We start from the raw sequence: 26,781 nt of genomic DNA on the forward strand, positions 1-26,781 counted from the left end.
CTGTGTATCTAAGAACCATAGAATTTACAGTGCAGAAGGAGGCTGTTCGGCCCATCGAGTCTGTACCAGCCCTTACAAAGAGCACCTTACTCAAGCCCACGTATCTACTCTATCCCTGTAACCCAGTAACCCCACACTTAACCTTTTTGGATACTAAGGCCAATTTATCACGGCCATTCCACTTACCCCGTCCATTTTTGGACTGTGGGAGGAAACTGGAGCACCCGAAGGAAACCCAGGCAGACACAGGAGAACGTGCAGACCCCGCACAGACAGTGACCCAGCCGGGAATCAACCCTGGAGCTGTGAAGCAACTGTGCTAACCACTATGCTACCACGTAGTTGCTACCCATCCTTATGTTGAAGTCTCCTAGAAGATACAGTAATTCAATGTTGGGAATTAGAGTCATAGACTTTTACAGCACACAAGGAGGCCATTCAGCCCATCGTGTCTATACGGCCATCAAGCACCTATCTCTTCTCATTCCATTTTCCAGCACTTGGCCCATGGCAATGTGTGCTATGGCATCTCAAGTGCTCATCTAAATACTTCTTGACTGTTGTGAGGATTCCAGCCTCTACCACCCTTTCAGGCAGCAAGTTCCAGATTCCCATCACCCTCTGGGTGAAAAAGATTTTCCTCGGAATCCCCTGCCCCTTATCTTAAAGCTATGCCCCCTGGTTACTGACCTCTACTAAGGGAAAAGGCTCCTTCCTATTTACCCTATCTACATCCCTCATGATTTTGTACACTTTGATCATGTCCCACCTCAGCCTTCTCTGCTCCTAGAAAACTAAATACCAGACGCCTAGCTTCTGGTAGGATACCGGATGGGAACCCCAAACTATTTTTCTAATCGTAAAACGGTGAGGAAAGGTTAGTTTAACCCAGGAACGATGACTCTGACCAATAGATCTCTTTTATGTTAAAACAAATTCTAATTTAAACACAGAATTAACCACATTAACATCAATGAAATAGCTTTACAATTATCAGTCAAACATTTCTTAAACAAAAGAAAAGGCTTGAAGGCAGCACACGTGGCTAGATTGTGGCTTCACAGCGCCAGGGTCCCAGGTTCGATTCCCTGCTGGGTCACTGTCTGTGCAGAGTCTGCACGTTCTCCCCGTGTCTGTGTGGGTTTCCTCCGGGTGCTCCGGTTTCCTCCCACAGTCCAAAGACGTGCAGGTCAGATGGATTGGCTGTGTTAACTTGCCCTTAGTGTCCAAAAAGGTTAGGAGGGGTTATTGGGTCATGGGGATAGGAAGTGAGGGCTTAAGTGAGTCGGTGCAGACTCGATGGGCCGAATGGCCTCCTTCTGCACAATGTGTCCTATGTTCTATGTACAATCTACACCTGCCACTAATTCCAATTCGGCAACCCAATACAGTTCAAATGCCACTTACAAATAAAGTTAACAAAACAGGCTACTTATTTATCAGTGCAGACATTTAGAGAGAGTTCCTTTCAAGAGTAGATGCAGTACATTTCTGCTCAACCTAACAGCATTTGGCAAAACCTCTGTTCAACTTAAAATCTGATAACAGACTGCAAAACTACAGACAAACCTGGATCCTCTCATCAATTACATTATCTGTATCCCACTAAGTTCCATGACCTGCTTAGCTAGGACTAAACACAATCCCTCATAAATCATCTATACTCCAGGGACCCCCAGCAAACAAAACACTATTCCACTAGCCCTTTATCTGTAACCAAGTAAGTGGTTGGAATGAATGATTGCCGCACCTTATACAACTCTTTAATTACAGCTCTAGTAGACACCCTGTTTAAAACAGGGGTTTTAATAACATTACTGGAACAGAACATAAAATATATTATATAACAATTTCAACATTCATCACAAAACCAACCCCCACCTTACCTGTCTCTCTTCCTATGTGGTGACTGGGGGCTTTTCACAGTAACTTCATTGAAGCCTACTTGTCACAATAAGCGATTATTATTATTATTAGAATTCTGCGGATGTCAGTGTCAAGTGCCTCATGGAATGAATCTTTGACATCTGGGAGGAAGGGGGGTGTCAGGGCATAGATGCACTTGAAGTTGACTGGGTCTGCGCTAGTTGACAAATGAAGAGTAAGAGGTCTCTCTGAGATTTCTATGGGGGGGATTCGGTCATTGCGAGCAGAGTGTGTTTATACTGTGAAACCCACTCCATGATCACGTGTTGCCTCTTGGGGTTTCCCCTGCCAGAAGAACATGTTGTGTTTCATGTTGTGTTTCTCTTTAAGGGATCCACTTTGAACGAACCTAGTGGCAGCGCAGCTATGTCCGAATTGAACCTTGTACGATCTTTCATGATCACACGTGTCTTACATGTATTATCTACCTGCAGTAGGTCATTGGCAAGCCCAAGACACATGGTTCTTATGTTCCAGCTTGTGATGTGAAGGACTGGTGTCTTTTTTGTTGAGTTTGTCTAGCAACCCACCCATTGAGAGATCACTCTCTAAGCTCCAAGCACCCATTGAAGCAAGTAAGTCATGCCAAGACAGAATCTAACTGATTGCGGATTGCATGGTTTGAGGTTTTGGGGGGAGCGTAAAGAGATGTGATGACCTCTTCCACCATCTGATGTAGCCCCTGGTGCTCATGCTCAATGCCGATCAGGTAAGGGCTTATAAAAGGTAACTGTTTCCATATTGCGCTGACCTAAGCCACGAAGTTGGAGTGTTTTCTCCAGAACACAGTCCTGGGAAAATAATAAGGAGCCTGAGTTGCCTAAGATTCAACCCCCGCTCCCCCCTCCCTCCTCGACATTGCCAGTATTAACCAAAGGAAAGGATATAACCACCACTATTTGGTAGCAGCTCTGCTAGAGGAGTTGTCGGAAAGCTGACTGATAGATCTGCACTTGATCTTAGCCAAAAGGCCGAGAAGCGATAGACTGATAGATCTGATAGATGACAGATTACGCCCACAAGAGTACCCAATTCTTTTTTTCCAATGAAGGGGCAATTTAGCGTGGCCAATCCACCGACCTTGCACATCTTTTTGTTGTGTGGGTGAGACCCACGCAGACACGGGAAGAATGTGCAAACTCCACACGGACAGTGACTGGGGGCCAGGATCGAACCCGGATCCTCGGCGCCGTAAGGCAGCAGTGCTAACTACTGCCCCACCGTGCCGCCCCTCCACTCTGGATTTTCTGTCAGGATTTACTCCCTTAGTCTTCTTCGCTCCTGGCTATGATTCCAACCAGACCACCAGCAATGGGGTAAATAGCTCCACACATCTTACTTGCGGCACAAAGCTTGTGGGTCGACGTAGAAATAGAACTTGGTTTGATTCGACTGGAAGGAAGCCCCCATCAAACAATCTGTCAGGCTAATAGTGACATAGAACTATCTCCTATTCAATGTATTCTCTGAGCTGTCTCTTGTCTCCTCTAGTGGTGGAGTTCAGAAGCAACATTTCTCCATCTCTCATTTTGTTTTTTTCCCCTCTCGGTCGGTGTGTGTGTGTGCGGTGTGTGGGTTTTGAGCGATGACAGAAAAGCCAGTCTGATATTTTCTGTTTTTGGTGGTGGTGGGGGAGAAGAAGCTCCAAAGAGACAGGGGGAAGGAGAGAACCTCTCCATTTCCAAATCACCGAGGGGAGCTTCAGGCACTTTGGATGTGGCTCCTGAGGGAAGACAGCACCGAGGAGGAAGAGGAGGAGAGGATCCGGCACGCATTTCTCACTGGAGGAGTGGGGAAGACGTGAACTTTCTTGTGTGTTTTGGCTGGAAGGGAGGAGAACGTGGGGCCTTTCATTTTGCGGCAGGAGACGGTGTGACTGGGAAAAGAAAAGAGGGGCGGTATTGGGGGGGGGGGGGGGGGGGAGGAAGGTTTTCTCTGCTGAGGTGAATTTAGTTTTGACTTTGAGCTGAGGTGAATTTTAATGAAAGATATTTAGCTGGGGTGAATTTATGTTTTGGTTTTGAGATGAGGGTGGTGTTTTCTTTTTGAGCTGAGGAATTTTGCTTGGTGTTTTCTGGGATTCTGAGGTGATTTTATTTCTGGGATTCTGAGGTGATTTTAATTTTGAGGTGATTTTAATTTTTAGATTTTGAGGTGATTTAATTTTTGGATTTTGAGGTGATTTTGATTTTGGATTTTGGAGGGGATTTAATTTTTGGATTTGGAGGGGGTTTAATTTGAGGGTTTGTTTTCTCTGAGGGGGATTTATTGGGGGGGGTGTTGGAGCTGAGCGGGGTGTTTGCGGTGGAGATGGCGGGCAGTAGCTCGGGCCCAGGCCCCGGCTGCAGCCCCGGACCCGGCGCCGGGGCCGCCTCGGGCGGCGGCTCCTCCACCTCCTCCTCCTCGGGCGGCGGCGGCGGCGGCTCGGGCCCCTCCAACCCCCGCAAGTTCAGCGAGAAGATCGCCCTCCACAACCAGAAACAGGCCGAGGAGACGGCCGCCTTCGAGGAGGTGATGAAGGACCTCAGCGTCTCGCGGGTAAGCGGCCGGTGGGGGGCACTCACGCGAGCGCCAGGCTTCGGGGCCTAGTGCACATTTCCCACTTGTAATTCAATGTGTTTAATTTAATTAAACAACACTTTTCACACATTAGAAACATCTAACATTGTATTCCAATAATTAAATGTTGATAATTTTAATATGAACAAATATTTTTTTACATCTCTAAAAAGTACAACTAAAGCCATTGCTCTAAATATATTTAACTATTAAACGTGCACAATTTATATATTTAGGTATAATTAAATGTGCAGTGCTTTTAATAAGTTACACATGTAGTTGTAATTAAGTTATACATATACATTTAGTTGTAATTTTAATATAGGTTAAAGTATTTGATTACTTTTATATTCAAAACGTAATAAATTGTGCGCTTTAATGCATTTAAAATCTATTTATTTGTACTTTTGATGTATTTAAGACTTGCATGTGTTCAAACAATTATGTTTGCTATTTAATTAAGTTTAATTCATGATGCAAGTGCAGCTAATCCACTTGATTTGATTTTTTTAATATGTTGGAATTCTGCTTGAATATTTTATTTGTTGTGGGAAGGTTTTATTTTGCTCTTTGCACTTCAAACCGCACCGGCTGTAAAATGCTTTGAAACATCACTGGAGGTGGAAAGTGCTGTTTATAAATGCAAGTCTTTTTAGGTCTTGGGTATTCCGAATTGTTTTTAAAAGTCTCCTGTCGATGCTTTAGGACAGTAAATCGTGGCTGGTTTGTGATGGATGCCCATTGAAGTCTATCCTCCCCATCCCTCTGACTTGAGCTGCAGCCCTCTGGGTGACAATAGCGAAGATTCAGAACTCACAGAATGGAGAAAATGCTCCTCAAATCAGTCTGAAATGACCCTTATGCTCCGACTCTGTTCCAGACACTGCAGCCTGGGAAAATAGCTTCTCGACATCTACCTCATCAAGTCCCCCCCCCCGAAGAATTTGTTCCAATAAGATCATTTCTCACTCTGAACTCAGAGAGCATAGGTCCATTCACTCAATCCAGGATTAATCTAGTGTGACTCAGTTGATAGCATCCTCACCTCTTGAGCCAAGAAGTCCCACTAAGCTAATACTCCCGGTGAGTACTCGGGGAGTGCTTCACCATCAGATACTGAACTGTGGGCGATGCATTAAACCAAGGCCATATTTCCTGCTTGGATGAATGTAAAATGGCATATTTTGAAGAGGAATTATCCCCAGTGTCCTGGTCAATATTCATTCCTAATTCAACATCACAAAAACAGATTACCTGATCATAATCACATTGCTGTTTGTGGGAGCTCGCTGTGCATTTCCCATACAGTGACTAGACTTGTAAAAACAACTCATTAGTCGTAAAGTGCTTTGAGGCATCTGGTGATCATGAAAATCGCTACATATTTTTTGGTGAGCCTTGGTTGTACCCCACACCCCTCCTGAGGCAGGTATATCCTTCCTTGACTGTGAAGATCAAAAGGTGCCCAGCTGCCTGTTGATAGGAAGGTAACTCTCTCTCCTGAACCATCTCAGGGGAGTTATCTTGTGCACTTTACGTCACACCTCAGTGTCGCTCTGTAATCATTTCATCCTTTCATTTTTCCAATGCTCAGTCACCTCCTGGAAAGGAGAAGTTTAATTGTTGTGCCGCCTTTGAATAATGGCTGATTGGCCTGGGCTTGAAGAGCATTAAGTTCAAAGTTAAACTGGGGAGGCAATGTTGGTGGTCGGTCGAAACAACAGCTTCCATAGATAGACGGTGCATGTGACGGGAGTAATTCATTAAAATGCAAATTTCTTACAGAAAATAACATTTTAGGAATCTAGTATATGAGTAACATGCCACCTGGCTTGTGGTGAGTGTAGTGTAGCTCACGAGACGAACAGGCGATTTTGGATCAATGGTTCCCAAAGCTCAACCCACTGGAGGATTGCCCATTCTATTTCTCGGTCTGTTGTAAAATCTTTATTAGAGATTGCTGACTGTGATTAGTCAATAACTCCATCATCATTATAGAAGCAAAGTACTGCAGATGCTGGAAACCTGAAATCGAAACAGACAGTGCTGGTTCAACAGATCTGGCAGTATCTGTGGAGAGAGAAACAGTTTAAAAAAAAAATCAATTTAGAGTACCCAATTCTTTTTTTTTCCCAATTAAGGGACAATTTAGCGTGGCCAATCCACCTACCCTGCACATCTTTGGGTTGTGGGGGTGAAACCCACGCAGACACGGGGAGAATGTGCAAACTCCACACAGACAGTGACCCAGAGTTGGGATCGAACCCAGGTCCTCAGCTAACGACTACGGCACCGTGGTGCCCTGAGAGAAACAGAGTTAACGTTTTAAGTCTGAAGAAGTTGTATTGGACTTGAAACGCTAATTCTGGTTTCTCTCACCACAGATGTGGTCGGAGTATTTCCAGCACTTTTACATTATCATTGTATCGTGTGTCATTCTGCTATTCCTTGTTCCTGTTTTTAAAAAAATATAAATTTAGAGTACCCAATTATTTTTTTTCCAATTAAGAGACAATCTTGTGTGGCCAATCCACCTAACCCTGCACATCTTTGGGTTGTAGGGGTGAAACCCACGCAGACACGGGTAGAATGTGCAAACTCCACACGGACAGTGTCCCAGGGCTGGGATTCGAACCCGGGTCCTCGGCGCCACAGTCTCAGTGCTAACCACTGCGCCACGTGCCACTCTAGCAGATGTATTTATATAAAACCTAATATATAAATTATATTTTGGGATGCCATACCATTCAGTGTACAAAAACATGATCCTGTGCATGTGCAATTTTGTCCCCTTGTAAAGCCATGAAGTCTAATAATTAAGTAAACAAAGCCGCGGAGTTTAATCATTGTTTGGTGATGGAGTTAAGCAGATTGAGGAGACTTTACAAGCTATAGCTTCCGGGTTGGATACACCCAACACTAAATGACAGGTTGGTTGCACATAACTGATCTGTTCCCAGTGCTATACCAGCAAATTTCATCTGTAATTTCTCAACGCATGTTTCTTTGGTGGGATAAGTTTAATTGCTTTTAGTTAAGCATCGGGTTGCTCGTAAAAGAAATGTAAAAAAAAAAAATAGAAGTTAAGTGATTCGAGTTTCTTTGCACTTTGGAGTGTAACGCAGGAAGTGTGATGGGCCGAAAATGGGTGCCAGATGTGACATTCTTTTTTCTGGTGAATAGATTAACAGGAATAGACAGTAACTAATCTTGTTGCTCAGTTTACTGACGTTTTTATCTCGCGGGTTAGTGGTGAGCCCAGAGCTTCGAAAGGCCTGAAGCAGGCAGTCTTTAAATCCCCATGTGAATGTGACCACACCTTGTTTTTCCCTGTGCCTGACTGAGTTTTCAGCTTCATTCATACCATCCAACTGAAAGTCTGCACTTGGGAAACTTGTTCTTCAAGCCCTACCAATTTAATTTATTGTACAATCTGCCAAGAAATCTACTTATCTGTAATCTAATCCTTTTAGTCAAATCTGGATAACAGTTGAAGATAATTACCAGCTTTGAGTCGCTGGCTCGGTTAACTAATTTGTCCACAGTGTGCCTCACAATTGCTCGTGGGTTCACTCGATTCTGCTCTGGCTTGGGCAGCACGGTGGCGCAGTGGGTTAGCACTGCTGCCTCGCGGCGCCGAGGTCCCAGGTTCGATCCCGGCTCTGGATCACTGACCGTGTGGATTTTGCACATTCTCCCCGTGTTTGCGTGGGTTTCGCCCCCACAACCTAAAGATGTGCAGGGTAGGTGGATTGGCCACGCTAAGTTGCCCCTTAATTGGAAAAAATTAATTGGGTACACTAAATTTATTTAAAAAAAGATTCTGCTCTGGCTTCAGTGAAACGTGGACTTTCTTTTCTGTAACTGGCGACATGAATGGCTGCAACATTTACATTGACGACACGGGGCTCTGTTACACTTGGTCCTCACTCACAACACCTCAGACATGCACACACAGTACAGTTTAATGAAATAACGCAGTGGCTCATCAATCAGTCCACCAAGTGGTACAAGGACAAGGGCAGTGCAAGGGTAGGATCCTCAAGTAAACATTAAAAAGTGTCTGCTTTTTTATCTATCCCCACCCTGCTTTCTGCTGGAGAGATTGGCTGACATTGGGAATGGAATTCCACAATGCGTTGGGTCTCCAAGGACCTTGCCCTTGTGCAATTCTGGACCATTCATGTCAGCTGTTAGTTTTGACCGCAGAGGAAATTATAACTGATGCTGGTCTTATCACCTGCTGACAGTGCGAGTGGTATGGACATGGTAGTTTAATGATCAGGAGCAGCAGCCCACTGAATGTGGCCTCGGGTATTCCTGAAACAGATGGTTAAAAGCCACACTGGGCAGTGCACCTACTAACTGGGCCATTGTGCAGACAGTACCGATAAGCCTCGCCAACTCCTTTCTTCATTCCTTTTGGTCTGGCCTCCCAAGATGTTTTCTTGCAGTGCACGTTATTTTTCTAAAGGCTCTTAAACTTTGAATATTCGAACATGAGTCAGTAGGAAAGTTTTTTTGTGTTTTGCCTGGCTTTGATGGGTTGTGTTCTATGTTGATGTCAAAGCTCCCTTGCCAATTTCTGTTCACTTGGCCTTGAACACCCGTTGGTTGTTGCTGTCACTGGTTCCAGATCCATAGCTGTATGAACTGAGGCATTTGCCGTTTGAGTTTCACTGGAAAGCTGTGTACTTAGCCAATACTTGACCAAGTCTCCCAATACATGTCACGTACAATTATTTGTTTAAAAGTGCAGCAATAGGGGCTGGTTTAGCACAGGGCTAAATCGCTGGCTTTGAAGGCAGACCAAGGCAGGCCAGCAGCACGGTTCAATTCCCGTACCAGCCTCCCCGAACAGGCGCCGGAATGTGGCGACTAGGGGCTTTTCACAGTAACTTCATTTGAAGCCTACTTGTGACAATAAGCGATTTTCATTTCATTTTTCATTTCAATCTTAGTGTGTGCGACAGGATAGCGGGTTCCTACTGACAGCCCCAACATGGACAGCCATTGAAGATGTTTGGGCTCATCTAAAATTTAGCTGCCTATTTCCTAGCCTGCACAAATTCTATTCAGCCTTCGCCCATCGCACTGTATTCGGTGGCCATATGCCTTGAGTTTAAAATTCTCATCCTTTTCTCCCTGTGTCTGCGTGCGTCTCACCCCCACAACCCAAAGATGTGCAGGGTAGATGGGTTGGCCACGCTAAATTGCCCCTTAATTGAAAAAAAAATTCCCACCCTTGTCTTCAAAATCTTCCACGGGCCTTGCCCCGCACCCTCGGAGATCTCTGCATTCCTCCAATTTTGGCCACTTGTGCACCCCAGTCTTCATTTTGGGTTCCTTCAGCTACCTGGGTTCTAATCGCTGGAGTTCCCGCCCCAAACCTCTTCACCTCTCTCCTGCTCCAAATCCACTCTTTGACCCAGCTTCTGCCCCGCCTATTCTGAAATACCCATCCTGAGCTCAGCGACACTGGGATGTTTGACCCCGCTGAAATGTAAATGCAAGCTGAGGAGGGTTGGCACAAGGGGTTTTGTTTTCTTGGTCACAGAAAAAATATGCTGTTCTTAACATTTTGATCAATAAGTCAAACTAATTTGCTAAAACATTTGACGCACGTATCAGCATTGCAATCTAACTACAGCGAGTGGGATCGACTTATCGGAATGCTGTGCTAGTGTCGGAGTTCTGTGTAGTTTAGGCGGATGATTTCTGAGTTCTCCTGTTACGCACCCTGTTAAGAGTTCTGAAGTTCACCGTTTCTGGCAGAACAGGGCCCTTGTGGTTCTACCCAATTATTCCCAACCTACCACAGAAACCTGAACAAATTTCTACTTTGTGCTGCTTAACAAGTTTCAGAATGAAGATATTAAACCCCACGAACCTTGACATGCCGGCAGCTTTGTATTGTTGACACTGTCTCATTACATAAAAACCTGTAGCCACAGGAAGCGCTGCCTATTTCTGTGCTGTAATCACAAGACCCTGGTAACCTTAAGACCTCCTCACCTTTTATTTTATGTTTTGCTATGACAACGTGGGCAACTACAGTTCAGGTGTAATTTTCGTTTGATCTCGTTTGAAGTTCGTCCGCTACCTGGTGTGGAAGACTTTTGTTTATATACAGCCCTGTCAATTTTCTCAGCAATGTTCTCGAGTAGGTAAAGTTGGTGGCCATTTTGCACCAAAGCAAGATCCTGCAAACTGCATTAAGCTGGCAAGCTACTTGATCTGTTTGTGATGTTAGTCAACATGCAAGGCATGTTTGTCAACTCATCGGGAGAATAGTGCTGTGGGTATGTCTGTCTCGCTGTCTCACGTTGGGACTGCCGGCCAATGTCTGGGGGCAGTGCCAGCCGGGATTGCGTGCTCGGGTATGGGGCTTGAATTGACAACCCGATGACTCAGAGGTGAGAGCGGTGCCAACTGAGCCACACTGCCATTCTGCGATCGCGGAGTGGTCCTGAGGTTAACGCAACACCAACCTGTGCCGGTGGATCTCAGTGTGACGGCAATCAACAGCCACTCTCGAGTAAATATAGACTCTCATTAACACAGGAAATATCCGGTTTGCAGGATTGAAGGAGCTGGGAGCGAAGTATGGGCTGGAGCAGGGGGAAATGTTGGGCTGGAGCAGGGGGAAATGTTTAGATACATGCAGGTTCGAGATTTTGCCAGAAAGGAGATACAGAGCTTCCCGGTGGAGCCGGCCTCCACGTTGCTGGAGGAGGTGCTGACGACAGGGGGACTGGAGAAGGGGGTAATGTCAGTGGTTTACGGAGCTATTTTGGAAGAAGAGAAGGCACCACTGGAAGGGATCAAGGCAAAGTGGGAGGAAGAGTTGGGAGAGGATATGGAGGAGGGGTTCTGGTGTGAGGTGCTCCGGAGAGTCAAAGCCTCCACCTCGTGCGCGAGGTTAGCGCTGATACAGCTGAAGGTGGTATACAGAGCACACCTCACGAGGGAGAGGATGAGCCGATTCTTTGAAGGAGTAGAAGGTGTGTGTGTGAATGTTGCAGGGGGGGGGGGGGGGGGGGGGGGGGGGGACTAATCACGTTCATATGTTTTGGCCCTGTCCAAAGCTGGAGGATTACTGGAAGGAGGTTTTTCGGCTAATTTCTAAAGTGGCGCATGTGAAACTGGACCCGGGCCCCCGGGAGACCATATTCGGGGTGTCGGACCAGCCGGGGTTGGAAACCGGTGCGGAGGCAGATGTTGTAGCCTTCGGCTCATTGAAGGCGGATCCTGATAGGTTGGAGAGCAACCTTTCCACCCTGTACCCTGGCGTGGCGGGGGGACCTGTTGGAATTCTTGACTCTTGAGAAGGTTAAGTTTGAACTGAGGGGAAGGACGGAGGGGTTCTACAATTCATGAGCATTATTCATTATGCACTTTCAAGAACTGGATAACATCGAACATTAGTCGGGGCGGGTGGGTGGGAAGGTTGGGGGGATGGGGTGTGCTAATGGTGACTATGGGTGATCCCTAATTCCTTTTTGTCATTTGTTTGTTTGAACATGTGGGCTAATGTCTGGGGTTTGGTGTTAGGATGGGATCGTTGTTATTGATATGGGGATTGACATATTTGTCACTGATTATTGTTTATTGTTGGTGGGTGGAAATTTGGGAGAAAATGTGAAAAAGGAGGATAAAAAAATAATTCCCAGAACTGGACACAGTTCTACTGCTGGAACCGGATCAATGTTTTCTATAGATATAGCAGAATTATCTTGCTTCTTTACTCTCTTTCTAATTCTAACGCCCGGGATCCCATCTGCTTTATTACACTTGGGTCCAATCTCTGATCATAGATCAGAGAGATAGCAAACATGGCATTGAACACACTGAAACATCCCAGGATATCTTGCAGGGATGAAATGATTGAAAGTTGATGATGATTTTGGGAAGTGGTTTAAGATCGTGCCTATGTAGGTCTGATAATTCAACAATTGCATCAGGCATTCAGGGAATGGATGGGACAGGAGACAGGTGGATGGGATAGGAGGGAGCTCCCTCTACACTGTCCTCATCAAACACTCCCAGGACAGGTACAGCACGGGGTTAGATACAGAGTAAAGCTCCCTCTACACTGTCCCCATCAAACACTCCCAGAACAGGTACAGCACGGGGTTAGATACAGAGTAAAGCTCCCTCTACACTGTACTCATCAAACACTCCCAGGACAGGTACAGCACGGGGTTAGATACAGAGTAAAGCTCCCTCTACACTGTCCCCATCAAACACTCCCAGGACAGGTACAGCACGGGGTTAGATACAGAGTAAAGCTCCCTCTACACTGTCCCCATCAAACACTCCCAGGACAGGTACAGCACGGGGTTAGATACAGAGTAAAGCTCCCTCTACACTGTCCCCATCAAACACTCCCAGGACAGGTACAGCACGGGGTTAGATACAGAGTAAAGCTCCCTCTACACTGTCCCCATCAAACTCTCCCAGGACAGGTACAGCACGGGGTTAGATACAGAGTGATGTGTTGGGCAGGCTGGGTCTATGTGGACTGCGCTTGATGCAGTGTAGAGAGAGACAGGTTCCAACACCTGATGATATGCAACACGATTTTATTGAACATCTAACTATATTACATGCTTAACTGTGGGTTGACACTATGCTGACGTGACTGGAGACCTGAGGCTAACCTGACCAGACTAACTGACTGCCACATGGTGTTTGTACTGGCTGCTGCTCACGAGCTCTGACTGTCTCAGAGGCTGGATCCCAAGAGAGTGGGAAATCTGGTGCCCTCTGGCTTTATAGTGGTCGTGTCCTGTCTGGTGATTGTCTGCTGAGTTCTGTGTGCTGACTGGTCATCCTTTGTGTCAATCACTGCCTGTCTGCACACCATTATATACATGGATGTATATTATGACACAGAGTAAAGCTCCCTCTACACTATCCTCATCAAACACTCCCAGGACAGGTACAGCGTAAGAGTAAAGCTCCCTCTACACTGTCCCCATCAAACACTCCCAGGACAGTTACAGCACAGGGTTAGATACGAGTAAAGCTCCCTCTACACTGTCCCCATCAAACACTCCCAGGACAGGTACAGCCACGGGGTTAGATACAGAGGTAAAGCTCCCTCTACACTGTCCCCATCTAACACCTCCCAGGACAGGTACAGCACAGGGTTAGATACAGAGTAAAGCTCCCTCTACACTGTCCCCATCAAACACTCCCAGGACAGGGACAGCACGGGGTTAGATACAGAGTAAAGCTCCCTCTACACTGTCCCCATCAAACACTCCCAGGACAGGGACAGCACGGGGTTAGATACAGAATGTCTGTGCAGCAACTTCAGTTTCTCTCTTTCACAATGTGACATTGTTCCCTGATTTACAGGAGCCTCTTTCCAACTTCTTTGAGTCGGTTTGCCTGTTGATCAGGGGGTGTTACATACTGCAGCCCAAATTCACTGCACTTGGGCCTCTTGCAGCCATTGGACAAAGGAGCCTTTCATTCCACCTATCTGGGCTGGATTTGCATGCTGATCCCAGTGGTGTCTGCGGAAAATGACCTTGCATGTGTAACATATACGGTAACAGAAAGTCATTATTTCTGATGGAACCTTTTGCACCTTGCTTAGTTAATGGAAGACGCGGCCTTTGTATAGTGAAGGGGAAATGTGACTTTAAATTGGACCTGATTCAGTAATTAATTAATCTGCTGAGTGTGATTATTTAAATAACTGGTTACACTGTGAACCTTGTTTTTAACACAAGCACTCAGCGAGAGTGGCATTCACCAGGACCGCTGTCGTACTTCAGTGCTTATTAAAAAATATAGCTAGTTAACTAGGCTTGGGGAAGATTACAAATTAATGTTCTCACCTCTTCAGCTAAATATTTCCTGAGTTCTAGACCCACATTTGGGTGACACGGTAGCACAGTGGTTAGCACAGTTGCTTCACAGCTCCAGGGTCCCAGGTTCGACTCCCTGCTGGGGCACTGTCTGCGTGGAGTTTGCACGTCCTCCCCGTGTGTGCGTGGGTTTCCTCCGGGTGCTCCGGTTTCCTCCCACAGCCCAAAGATGTGTGGGTTAGGTGGATTGGCCGTGCTAAATTGCCCTTAGTGTCCAAAATGGTTGGGTGGGGTTACTGGGTTACGGGGATAGGGTGGACGTATGGGTTTAAGTGGGGTGCTCTTTCCAAGGGCCGGTGCAGACTCGATGGGCCAAATGGCTCCATCTGCACTGTAAATTACTATGATACGATGATCGCTGATAACTCAATTAAATGTTGTCAACTATAGCTGTGTTCAGAGACTGTTTGACAGTGAGAACATCACAGCCTGATCGTAACATGGGCAGATACACCTGCACAGGGCAGGGTTCACTGGACAGGGCACGGGATTCTGAATGAGTATTCCCTTTTCCAAACCTGCCCTGATCCTATCAACTGCTGCTGCAGGCAGCATTGACACAGACCAGAGATTTGTAAGTCTTGGTCTGTGTGGCTCAGTTTGCACACTGTCTGAAAGGAAGCTGACTCTTGTTTTCAAACATATGTCATCAGTATCACATTCTGCTGCTATTTAACAAAGAGGAGGTGCATTCACAGCTGACCACAGCAGTTAGAGTCATAGAATCACAGATGTTTACAGCACGGAAACAGGCCCTTCGGCCCATCTTGTCCATGCCGCCCAGTTTATATCACTAAGCTAGTCCCACTTCCCTGCATTTGGCCCATATCCCTCTATACGTGTATATGTGGGCAGCATGATAGCACAGTGGTTAGCACCATGGCTTCCCAGCTCCAGGGCCCCAGGTTTGATTCCCGGCTTGGGTCACAGTTTGTGCGGAGTCTGCACGTTCTCTCCGTCTCTGCATGGATTTCCTCCGGGTGCTCCGGTTTCCTTCCACAACTCCCGAAAGACGTGTTTGTTAGGGGAATTGGACATTCTGAATTCTCCCTCTGTGTACCCGAACAGGAGCCGGATTGTGGCGTCTAGGGGCTTTTCGCAGTACCTTCATTGCAGTGTTATTGTAAGCCTACTTGTGACAATAAAGATTAATATTATACCCACCCTGCCCATGCAACTGTCTGACCGCTTTTTAAAAGACAAAAGCGTACCCGCCTCTACCACTGCCTCTTGCAGCCTGTTCCAGATGCTCAATACCCTCTGTGTGGAAAAAATTGCCCCTCTGGACCCTTTTGTATCTCTCCCCTCTCACCCCTATGCCCTCTAGTTCTAGACTCCTCTACCTTTGGGAAAAGATGTTGACTATCTACCTTATTGATGCTCCTCATTATTTTATAGACCTCGATAAGATCACCCCTAAGCCTCCTACGCTCCAGGGAAAGAAGTCCCAGCCTCTCCTTATAGCTCAGACCATCAAATCCTGGTAGCATCCTAGTAAATATCGTCTGCAGTCTTTCCAGTTTAAGAATATCCTTCCAAAATAGGGTTAATAGGATTGGTGTTCCTTTATTCCCAAAGCCCTTCCAAAATCAGTCGCAACTTTGGTTTAGTGGTGGGGTTGAAAACATCTTTTGTCTTTCATTAAAGAAGGATGGACGGAAGGAAAAAGGACAAAAGGCAAAAAATCTGAAATGGAAACTGGAAATGTACAACATGGAGTCTTCCCTGACAAACCCCTTGTGCATTTCACCAATTTATGTTTGCATTAAACAAATAATTACTGTAATTTATTGTGTTAGAACATAGAACAGTACAGCACAGAACAGGCCCTTCGGCCCTCGATGTTGTGCCGAGCAATGATCACCCTACTCAAACCTAACGTATCCACCCTATACCAGTAACCGAACCCCCCCCATTAACCTTACTTTTAGGACACTACGGGCAATTTAGCATGGCCAATCCACCTAACCCGCACATCTTTGGACTGTGGGAGGAAACCGGAGCACCCGGAGGAAGCCCACGCACACACGGGGAGGGAGGACGTGCAGACTCCGCACAGACAGTGACCCAGCCGGGAATTGAACCTGGGACCCTGGAGCTGTGAAGCATTTATGCTAACCACCATGCTACCGTGCTGCCCCAAGTTCTTGTGTTTTGTGCAATACCTTTGACAAGGTTTTGCTGCTCTGGTCAGACATCTCCTCATGTAGCTCAGTGTCACACTCCGTTTTATGAGTTCTTGTAAAGTGCCGCTGGATGTTTCATACAGGCGCTATAAATATAAGTTGTTGTTATATCTCTGCACCCAGTGGGATATTTCTCTGTTTTGCCTGACTGTATCTTACTGCCGCTGCTAGGAAACAATAGAAGCCTTCTATAGGGGCAGCATGGCAGTGCAGTGGTTAGCACAGTTGCTTCACAGCACCAGGGTCTCAGATTTGATTCCCGGCTTGGGTCACTGTCTATGTGGAGTCTGCACGTTTCTCCCCGTGTGTGCGTGGGCTTCCTCCGGGTGCTCTGGTTTCCTCCCACAGTCCAAAGATGTGCAGTTTAGGTGGATTGGCCATGCTAAATTGCCCTTGGTGTCCAAAAACGTTTGGGTGCGGTTCCGGGGATAGTGTGGAGGCGGGGGCTTAAGTGGGCTGATCTTTCCAAGGGCGGTGCAGACTCAATGGACTGAATGGCCTCCCGCACTGTAAATTCTATGATTCTATGTAGCGCCTCTTGCAGCGTTGGATCTTCCAAAGTGCTTTACGGCCAATTAAACTTTCTAAAGTGGAGTCACTGCACAGCAAGACCCCCCCCCCCCCCACAATTCCTTGAACATTTTGACTCTAAGCCGAGGGTGCTCCTCACTGAGCCAGGGGTCAGGGGACGCCTGGTCACATCGTTGCACACTCGAGCAAAAGGTCATGCCACGCAATTCTCGATGACATAAAGAGACACCAAAACATGCAGGTGAGGCAGTGAAGCTTGTGAGTCAGTGACAGCACTATTGTTCAGGAAGCTGGCAAAGCAAGGGCTTGGTGGAATGTACTTTAAATAGAAGCAGTGGCAACGCCTATAGTGAAGTAGAGACTTGGGTTAAGGGGCCTGTTTCTAAGGAAGGCACCTCTGACAGTGCAGCTCTCCCTCAAGCTTGGCTTTACTGCTGGACTGAGACTTTGCACACAATCCTCTGACTGGTGAGACATGAACGCGACCAATTGTGACCTGTTGAAGTGCTTTACTGTTTTTGGCATGTTGGATGACACATACCTGAATGGCACTGATCAACTGAGAAAGGGCAGGTTCTTACGCAAATGTGATGAGCTCGAGGGTGAAATGTTTTTCTGGCAATTTGCCAGCGTACATCCCCTATGAAAACAAAAACATTGTCAACATTTTTGTATGTTAAATCTTTTTGCAGGATTGGGTTTGGCTTCTTATGTCTGCGCGTACACACACCGGGCTAAATCGCTGGCTTTGAAAGCAGACCAAGGCAGGCCAGCAGCACGGTTCGATTCCTGTACCAGCCTCCCCGAACAGGCGCCGGAATGTGGCGACTAGGGGCTTTTCACAGTAACTTCATTGAAGCCTACTCGTGACAATAAGCAATTTTCATTTCATTTTTCATTTCAACAGTCACACCCACAGACCGAAAGAGACAGACACACACACACACACACTGTCAGACACACACACACACACTGCCAGGCACACACACTGCCAGACACACACATACACACACACACACGTAGACGCACGCACACGTATTTTTTAATTTTTAAAAAATAATTTACAGTACCCAATTCATTTTTTCCAATTAAAGGGCAATTTCGCGTGGCCAATCCACCTAGCCTGCGCATCTTTGGGTTGTGGGGCGAAACCCACGCAGACACGGGAGAATGTGCAAACTCCACACGGACAGTGACCCAGAGCCAGGATCGAACCTGGGACCTCGGCGCCGTGAGGCAACAGGGCTAACCCACTGCACCACCGTGCTGCCCACACGTGTATTTTTTAACGGACAAGTTTGCTTCATGGTTCATCCTGTTATGTCCTTGTTTTACATTAGAAGCTGGAGTTACGTTCTGTCCCATTCCAGTCAAATGCCCTACTGGAATTATTCTTCAGCATCACAGACCAGGACAGTCAGCGGCTTTCAAATATCCTTTCTGGGATCTGGGTGTTGTTGGCAAAGCTGGCATTTATTACCCATCCTGATTTCCCCGGTTTCAATGCACACAATGGTTTACTGGACGCATGTTAGAGCCAATCACATTGGTGTGGGATTGGAGTCACATGTAGGCCCAGACCAGGTAAGGACGTCAAGTTTCCAATCCTGAAGGCCATTGGTGAGCTAGTGTGGTTGTTTCCAGCAGTCTAACTGCTTCGTGGTCACTGCTCACCAAGAATTCACAGACACAAACTTTGAAGGCGATAAGACAAGTGGATATAGCTGGGTTTTTTTAACAAAACAAGTTTACAAAGACCGTTGCTTTACAAAATGAGTCATCAAGTAAAAAAACTAAGTGACTTGCGCTTTAAAAGTCACTGATAAGTCCTCCGCCAGAGTATTGTGTCCAATTCTTTTTTTAATATAAATTTAGAGTACCCAATTCAGTTTTTTCCAATTAAGGGGCAATTTAGCGTGGCCAATCCACCTACCCAGCACATCTTTGGGTTGTGGGGTCGAAACCCACGCAGACACGGGGAGAATGTGCAAACTCCACGCGGACAGTGACCCAGAGCCGGGATCGAACCTGGGATCTCGGAGCCACGAGGCAGCAGTGCTAACCACTGCGCCACCGTGCTGCCCCATTGTGTCCAATTCTGAGCAACCATAACAACTTGTATTTCTTATATCGCCTTTAATATAATAAAACACCCCAGGACACATGTCAGGAGCATTTATAAAGCCCAAGGATGTTAGCGTCTTGGAGACGGGTGGCATGGTAGCACAGTGGTTAGCAATGTTGCTTCACGGCGCCAAGGTCCCAGGTTCGATTCCCGGCTTGTGTCACTGTCTGTGGTCTGCACGTTCTCCCCGTGTCTGCGTGGGTTTCCTCCGGGTGCTCCGGTTTCCTCCCACAAGTCCCGAAAGACGTGCTGTTAGGTGAATTGGACATTCTGAATCCTCCCTCTGTGTACCCGAACAGGCGCCGGAGTGTGGCGACTGGGGGCTTTTCACAGTAACTGCATTGCAGCGTTAATGTAAACCTACCTGTGACACGAATAAAGATTATTATTATTAGGATGCACTTAGGTAGAAGAGAGGAGGAACATCATTTGTTTGGAGAGACTGGTGATGTTGTTGTCATTCCCCTCAGAGTAAAGAATGTTAGGAGGAGATCTGACAGCAATGCTCAAGATTATGTAACCAGTTGCTGAGTTCTGCAATGTGCTACCGAAAGAAGAGTGGAAATAGATTTGGTTGTTACCTTCAAAAGCAGTTTGCATAAGAGAACATTTACAAGGCTTTGTAGGGTGGAAGGGGTGGGGGGGGCACTCCGCTGACAAGTAAATGTGTGTGTGTGCGCGCGGGTGTGCGGGTGTTGGGCAAATACCAGGACAGGCCAGGGCTGGTGGTGCCTTCTGCAGCCGAACAGCTCTCCCGGTGCCGGATATATGGTCTCGGAATGCCCACTTGAACAAGGTGACTGAAGGTCAGCAGGTGTTTGAGGAACCTTTGCCCAAGGGGTCAGATTGTCTGGGGTAGAGAGAAACTCGTGATTTGACCAGTTTTATATCACTGCGCAACGCTTTGTGAGCTTCAATGAATTTAACATTGCTGTTGGAAAATAAACCAAAGCAGGAATTTCGTTTGTTATTTTTTTTTAATTTGCCCGGTTCTGTGTAAACATTTACTGTGTCCATGCAGATAACTATTGCATAATATTCCTGCTCCCTCTATTTGACTCCTGCAGCTGATGTTGTACAGACAGTCTTGAGCAATAATAAATCTGGTTTCATGGCTGTTTGGGCAGCCTGCCATATGCTACATCATGCCCAACACATCACACAAATCACACTGAAGGAAAATACAGCAGCATTTATTTTTTGTGCAGAGCAAGATCCCATAGACGGCAATTAAGTGAATTAGACTAGTTAATGTGCTTTTACCTGAGGGCTGAATGTTGGACAGGAGGTTCTAAAATGTTGTTGTTCGCTGGGTGGGGTTTTGGGAACGAGCTGTTGAAACACTGGAGTTTGCCTCTTTGAGGGGAGGATGTGGAGATGCCGGCGTTGGACAGGGGTGGGTACAGTAAGAAGCCTTCCAGCACCAGGTTAAAGTCCAACAGGGTTGTTTCGAATCACTAGCTTTCGGAGCGCAGCTCCTTCCTCGGGTGAATTGAGAGGTGGGTTCCAGAAACACATAGACAAAGTCAATGATGCAAGACAATATCACCTTGTCAGACGTCTTGGAGGGGAGGAAGAGGGACAATTTGAAATAATGAAATCAGAATAATTCACAGAAGTACACTGGACTGTGGTGAAGAGCATTGACAATGTAGTATCGGCTGTGGCTTTTGTTTGGTATCACCCTCACCTCGTGAGTCGCAAGGTCCCACTCCAGGATTTGAGCACAAGTCTAGGCTGATACTCCAGGCAGCACTGAGAGAGTGCTGCACTGTTGGGTGCTGTCTTTTAGCTAAGGTGTTAAACCGAGGACCAGTTGCCAGCTCGGACAAATGTAAGAGATCCCATGGCACTAGTTTGAAGAAGAACAGAGGTGTTTTTCTTAGTGTCCTGTTCAATAATTATCCCTCAATCAGCATCATAAAAAACAATTGTCTTGTCATTATCAAATTGCTTTGTGTGGGAGCTTGCTGTGTAAGCTGCTGTGCTTCCTACATTAACACAGTAACTTCATTGCACCGTTAATAAAGGTTATATTAAAAAAAAAACAGTGCCTACACTTCAAAAAGTGCAGAATTGACTGTAGAGCCCTTTTGAGAAGGACGGCAGGATGGCACAGTGGTTAGCACTGTTGCTTCACAGAACCAGGGACCCGGATCGATTCCGCACGTCCTCCCCGTGTCTGTGTGGATTTCCTCTGGGTGCTCCGGTTTCCTCCCACAAGTCCTGAAAGACGTGCTTGTTAGGTGAATTGGCCATTCTGAATTCTCCCTCTGTGTACTCGAACAGTCGCTGGAATGTGACGACTAGGGGATTTTCACAATAACTTCATTGCAGTGTTAATGTAAGCCTATTTGTGACAATAAAGGTTATGATGAAGGGATGTCCAGTGATCGTGAAAAGTACGGTACAGCTGCAAGTCTTTCTTTTTAATGTTTCCTCCAGCACAGTGACATGGAAACAACAGCACTTATGACCCCTAAGTCTCGAAGTACAGGCTAACACTTAATTCCTATTGCTTGGTTTGACCTGTTTCAGTCTTGTTGAAAAGCCAGAACACTCCTGTCGAGTATGGATGCACTTAAAGGGAAACGAGATACAAATATTGAAGAAGGAAATTAAGCGTTTTGCTGATGGATGGGATAGGATGGGAGGAGGCAGGAATACAGGGTAAAAGCTGGCATCGACTGCAGAACTTAATTTGCCAATAACTCTACCGACTTGCTTGTCATTGATATTTGGGACCATGCTGGTCACTTTAGCCTGACTCTGCTTTCTGATTGCTCCTAGGTACAGTTGCACAAACTACACCACTTGCGTTTGGCACAGTCTCAGGCGCAGTATTATGGAGGATCATTACCCAACGTGAATCAGATTGGAAACAGCACAAACGACTTGGAGGTAACTTCATTGAGTGCCAGCCGCTGATGAGCAGAATTGCAAATCCTCATTCGAATTTGCAAATGGCTCCTTGCGCTACATTCAGCCTTGCCCTTCTGTCATCAGCTCTAACTGTCTCTGGTTTCCTCTTTCCCTTCTCCCCCTTCCAATTAACCATCAGGGTAACGACCTGTCATCATCTCTGGATCTCCATCTCTCCTTCCCTTCCTAACTTGCTGCTGCTTTTTAGCTTCTGTTTCTTCTCTCAGAGGACATTCTCCACGTTACAAATGTTGCATAAATATAAGCCGGCATATCCATATCATGGCATAAATATAAGTTATTGTTTGCATTATCTCTGAGGTCCTGTAAATTGCTGGGGCAATGATTTGTTTCTGAAAGTCTTTCCAAAAATGTTTATTGTGTTTGTAACTATTTATGAATTTGATTGTGTTTCCTTCCTTTCCCTTTAATGTTCCCAACTGTTCCATTTGAGGTAGAACCCTTGGAACACAACCTGTCCAATTAGACAATTGAGTTAGGAACATTGGTTTCAGAGGCCAAATCATGTCTGATGTGGGAAATGCAAAATTATCGAGCAGGTGTATAAATTCCTCCTAATGTTAGATCAGGCGCACATTATTGGAAAATAAATTGTAATTTCTGTCTAACGTGCTATATCTGTCCTGGGAAATGTTTGACGGGAATGTGTATAGGGAACCATATTCTGTCAGATTCAGAAAATAATGAGAGTCCAGAGCTCAGGAATGAATGGTACCCCTCTTGCATAGTGTTTGAGGAACACTGTCCATCATGTTAACACACACATGCACCCTGCGCCCCAATGATCGAACAGAAATGCTAAAACTGTGCGGTAGCTGCCCTGGGGGCGTTTGATAGGGACAGTGTAGAGGGAGCTTTACTCTGTATCTAACCCCGTGCTATACCTGTCCTGGGAGTGTTTGATGGGGACAGCGTAGAGGGAGCTTTACTCTGTATCTAACCCCATGCTGTACCTGTCCTGGGAGTGTTTGATGGGGACAGTGTAGAGGGAGCTTTACTCTGTATCTAACCCCGTGCTGCACCTGTCCTGGGAGTGTTTGATGGGGATAGTGTAGAGGGAGCTTTACTCTGTATCTAACCCCATGCTGTACCTGTCCTGGGAGTGTTTGATGGGGACAGTGTAGAGGGAGCTTTACTCTGTATCTAACCCCGTGCTGCACCTGTCCTGGGAGTGTTTGATGGGGATAGTGTAGAGGGAGCTTTACTCTGTATCTAACCCCGTGCTGTACCTGTCCTGGGAGTGTTTGATGGGGACAGTGTAGAGGGAGCTTTACTCTGTATCTAACCCCGTGCTGTACCTGTCCTAGGAGTGTTTGATGGGGACAGTGTAGAGGGAGCTTTACTCTGTATCTAACCCCATGCTGTACCTGTCCTGGGAGTGTTTGATGGGGACAGTGTAGAGGAAGCTTTACTCTGTATCTAACCACGTGCTGTACCTGTCCTGGGAGTGTTTGATGGGGACAGTGTAGAGGGAGCTTTACGCTGTCCTGGGAGTGTTTTGATGCGGTGCTCCATTCCCCAACATTGGCAAGACTCGCCTTGATGTAGACTAAAATTGACAACATAATCACAGAAGAATTGCTGAGTAAATGTTTTAATGATCCCATTTGTATTAATATCTGAGTCATTTTGAGATTGTAATCTAATCTTGTGGATCAGTTGACAGTTATGAACTAATTGAACTTGCCTCAAGTGAGTTGGAATCACCTTCCTGATTAGATTACTGTACGGTAATCATTCCTACAGAACATATCTACAGTGCCCTGAACATGTCTGGTTCATTAAATAAGAACATAAGAACTAGGAGCAGGAGTAGGCCATCTGGCCCCTCAAGCCTGCTCCGCCATTCAGTGAGATCATGGCTGATCTTTTGTGGACTCAGCTCCACTTTCCGGCCCAAACACCATAACCCTTAATCCCTTTATTCTTCAAAAAACTATCTATCTTTACCTTAAAAACATTTAATGAAGGAGCCTCAACTGCTTCACTGGGCAAGGAATTTCATAGATTCACAACCCATTGGGTGAAGAAGTTCCTCCTAAACTCAGTCCTAAATCTACTTCCCCTTATTTTGAAGCTATGCCCCCTAGTTCTGCTTTCACCCGTCAGTGGAAACCGCCTGCCCGCATCTATCCTATCTTCCTATCTTTTCCCTTCATCATTTTATATGTTTCTCTAAGATCCCCCCCCCCCCCCCGCATACTTTTAAATTCCAACGAGTACAGTCCCAGTCTACTCAACCTCTCCTCGTAATCCAACCCCTTCAGCTCTGGGATTAACCTAGTGAATCTCCTCTGCACACCCTCCAGCGCCAGTACGTCCTTTCTCCGGTAAGGAGACCAAAACTGAACACACTACTCCAGGTGTGGCCTCACTAACACCTTATACAATTGCAGCATAACCTCCCTAGTCTTAAACTCCATCCCTCTAGCAATGAAGGACAAAACTCAGTTGCCTTCTCAATCACCTGTTGCACCTGTAAACCAACGTTTTGCGACTCGTGCACTAGCACACCCTGGTGTCTCTGCACAGCAGCATGTTTTAATATTTTATCATTTAAATAATAATCCCTTTTGCTGTTATTCCTACCAAAATGGATAACCTCACATTTGTCAACATTGTATTCCATCTGCCAGAACCTAGCCCATTCACTTAACCTGCCCAAATCCCTCTGCAGACTTCTGGTATCCTCTGCACTTTTTGCTTTACCACTCATCTTAGTGTCATCTGCAAACTTGGACACATTGCCCTTGGTCCCCAACTCCAAATCATCTATGTAAATTGTGAACAATTGTGGGCCCAACACTGATCCCTGAGGGACACACTAGCTACTGATTGCCAACCAGAGAAACACCCATTAATCCCCACTCTTTGCTTTCTATTAATTAACCAATCCTCTATCCATGCTACTACTTTACCCTTCATGCCATGCATCTTTATCTTCTGCAGCAACCTTTTGTGTGGCACCTTGTCAAAAGCTTTCTGGAAATCCAGATATACCACATCCATTGGCTCCCCGTTATCTATCGCACTGGTAATGTCCTCAAAAAATTCCACTAAATTAGTTAGGCACAACCTGCCCTTTATGAACCCATGCTGCGTCTGCCCAATGGGACAATTTCCATCCAGATGCCTTGCTATTTCTTCCTTGATGATAGATTCCAACATCTTCCCTACTACTGAAGTTAAGTTAACTGGCCTATAATTACCCGCTTTATGCCTGCCTCATTTTTTAAACAGTGGTGTCACGTTTGCTAATTTCCAATACGCTGGAACCACCCCAGAGTCTGGTGAATTTTGGTAAATTATCACTAGTGCATTTGCAATTTCCCTAGCCATCTCTTTTAGATCTCTGGGATGCATTCCATCAGGGCCAGGAGACTTGTCTACCTTTAGCCCCATTAGCTTTCCCATCACTACCTCCTGAGTGATAACAATCCTCTCAAGGTCCTCACCTGTCATAGCCTCATTTCCATCAGTTGCTGGCATGTTATTTGTGTCTTCCACTGTGAAGACCGACCCAAAAAACCTGTTCAGTTCCTCAGCCATTTCCTCATCTCCCATTATTAAATCTCCCTTCTCATCTTTTAAAGGACCAATATTTACCTTAGCCACTCTTTTTTTTTGTTTTATATATTTGTAGAAACTTTTACTATTTGTTTTTGTATTCTGAGCAAGTTTACTCTCATAATCTATCTTACTCTTCTTTATAGCTTTTTTAGTAGCTTTCTTTTGTCCCCTAAAGATTTCCCAGTCCTCTCGTCGCCCACTAATCTTTGCCACTTGTATGCTTTTTCCTTCAATTTGATACTCTCCCTTATTTCCTTCCATATCCACAGTCGATTTTCCCTCTTTCTGCCGTCCTTCTTTTTGTTGGTATAAACCTTTGCTGAGCACTGTGAAAAATTGCTTGGAAGGTTCTCCACTGTTCCTCAACTGTTTCACAATAAAGTCTTTGCTCCCAGTCTACCTTAGCTAGCTCTTCTCTCATCCCATTGTAATCTCCTTTGTTTAAGCACAAAACACTAGTGTTTGATTTTACCTTCTCACCCTCCATCTGTATTTTAAATTCCACCATAATGTGATCGCTCTTTCGGAGAGAATCCCTAACTATGAGGTCATTAATCAATCCTATCTCATTACACAGGACCAGATCTAGGACCGCTTGTTCCCTCGTAGGTTCCATTACATACTGTTCTAGGAAACTATCGCGGATACATTCTATGAACTCATCTTCAAGGCTGCCTTGACCGACCTGGTTAAACCAATCAACATGTAGATTAAAATCCCCCATGATAACTGCTGTACCATTTCTACATGCATCAGTTATTTTTTTGTTTATTGCCTGCCCCACCATAACGTTACTATTTGGTGGCCAATAGACTACTCCTATCAGTGACTTTTTCACCTTCCTATTCCTGATTTCCACCCAAATGGATTCAACCTTATCCTCCATAGCACAATGTCATCCCTTACTATTGCCCGGATGTCATCCTTAAATAACAGAGCTACACCACCTCCCTTACCATCCACTCTGTCCTTCCGTATAGTTTGATACCCTTGGATATTTAACTCCCAGCCGTGACCATCCTTTAACCATGTTTCAGTAATGGCTAATCACGATGAT

At 45.9% G+C, this 26,781-nt stretch overlaps 1 protein-coding gene across 3 annotated transcripts in view; it reads left to right on the forward strand.

The window, feature by feature from the left end:
- Positions 1-4,209: 4,209 nt before the first annotated feature.
- The window catches only part of crtc3 (CREB regulated transcription coactivator 3), an 84,845-nt gene continuing 62,273 nt past the window's right edge, over positions 4,210-26,781 (forward strand). Inside the window, exons 1-2 of one of the 3 annotated variants that reach the window (XM_038784541.1) lie at positions 4,210-4,464; positions 22,002-22,112. In XM_038784541.1, the coding sequence (XP_038640469.1) occupies positions 4,237-4,464; positions 22,002-22,112 (339 nt within the window). In that variant the 5' untranslated portion in view covers positions 4,210-4,236. The remainder of the gene's footprint in view (positions 4,465-22,001; positions 22,113-26,781) is intronic. The other 2 variants (XM_038784539.1, XM_038784540.1) reach the window with 2 other exon arrangements.

This window comes from Scyliorhinus canicula, chromosome 24, assembly GCF_902713615.1.
Source record: "Scyliorhinus canicula chromosome 24, sScyCan1.1, whole genome shotgun sequence".
NCBI lineage: Eukaryota > Metazoa > Chordata > Chondrichthyes > Carcharhiniformes > Scyliorhinidae > Scyliorhinus > Scyliorhinus canicula.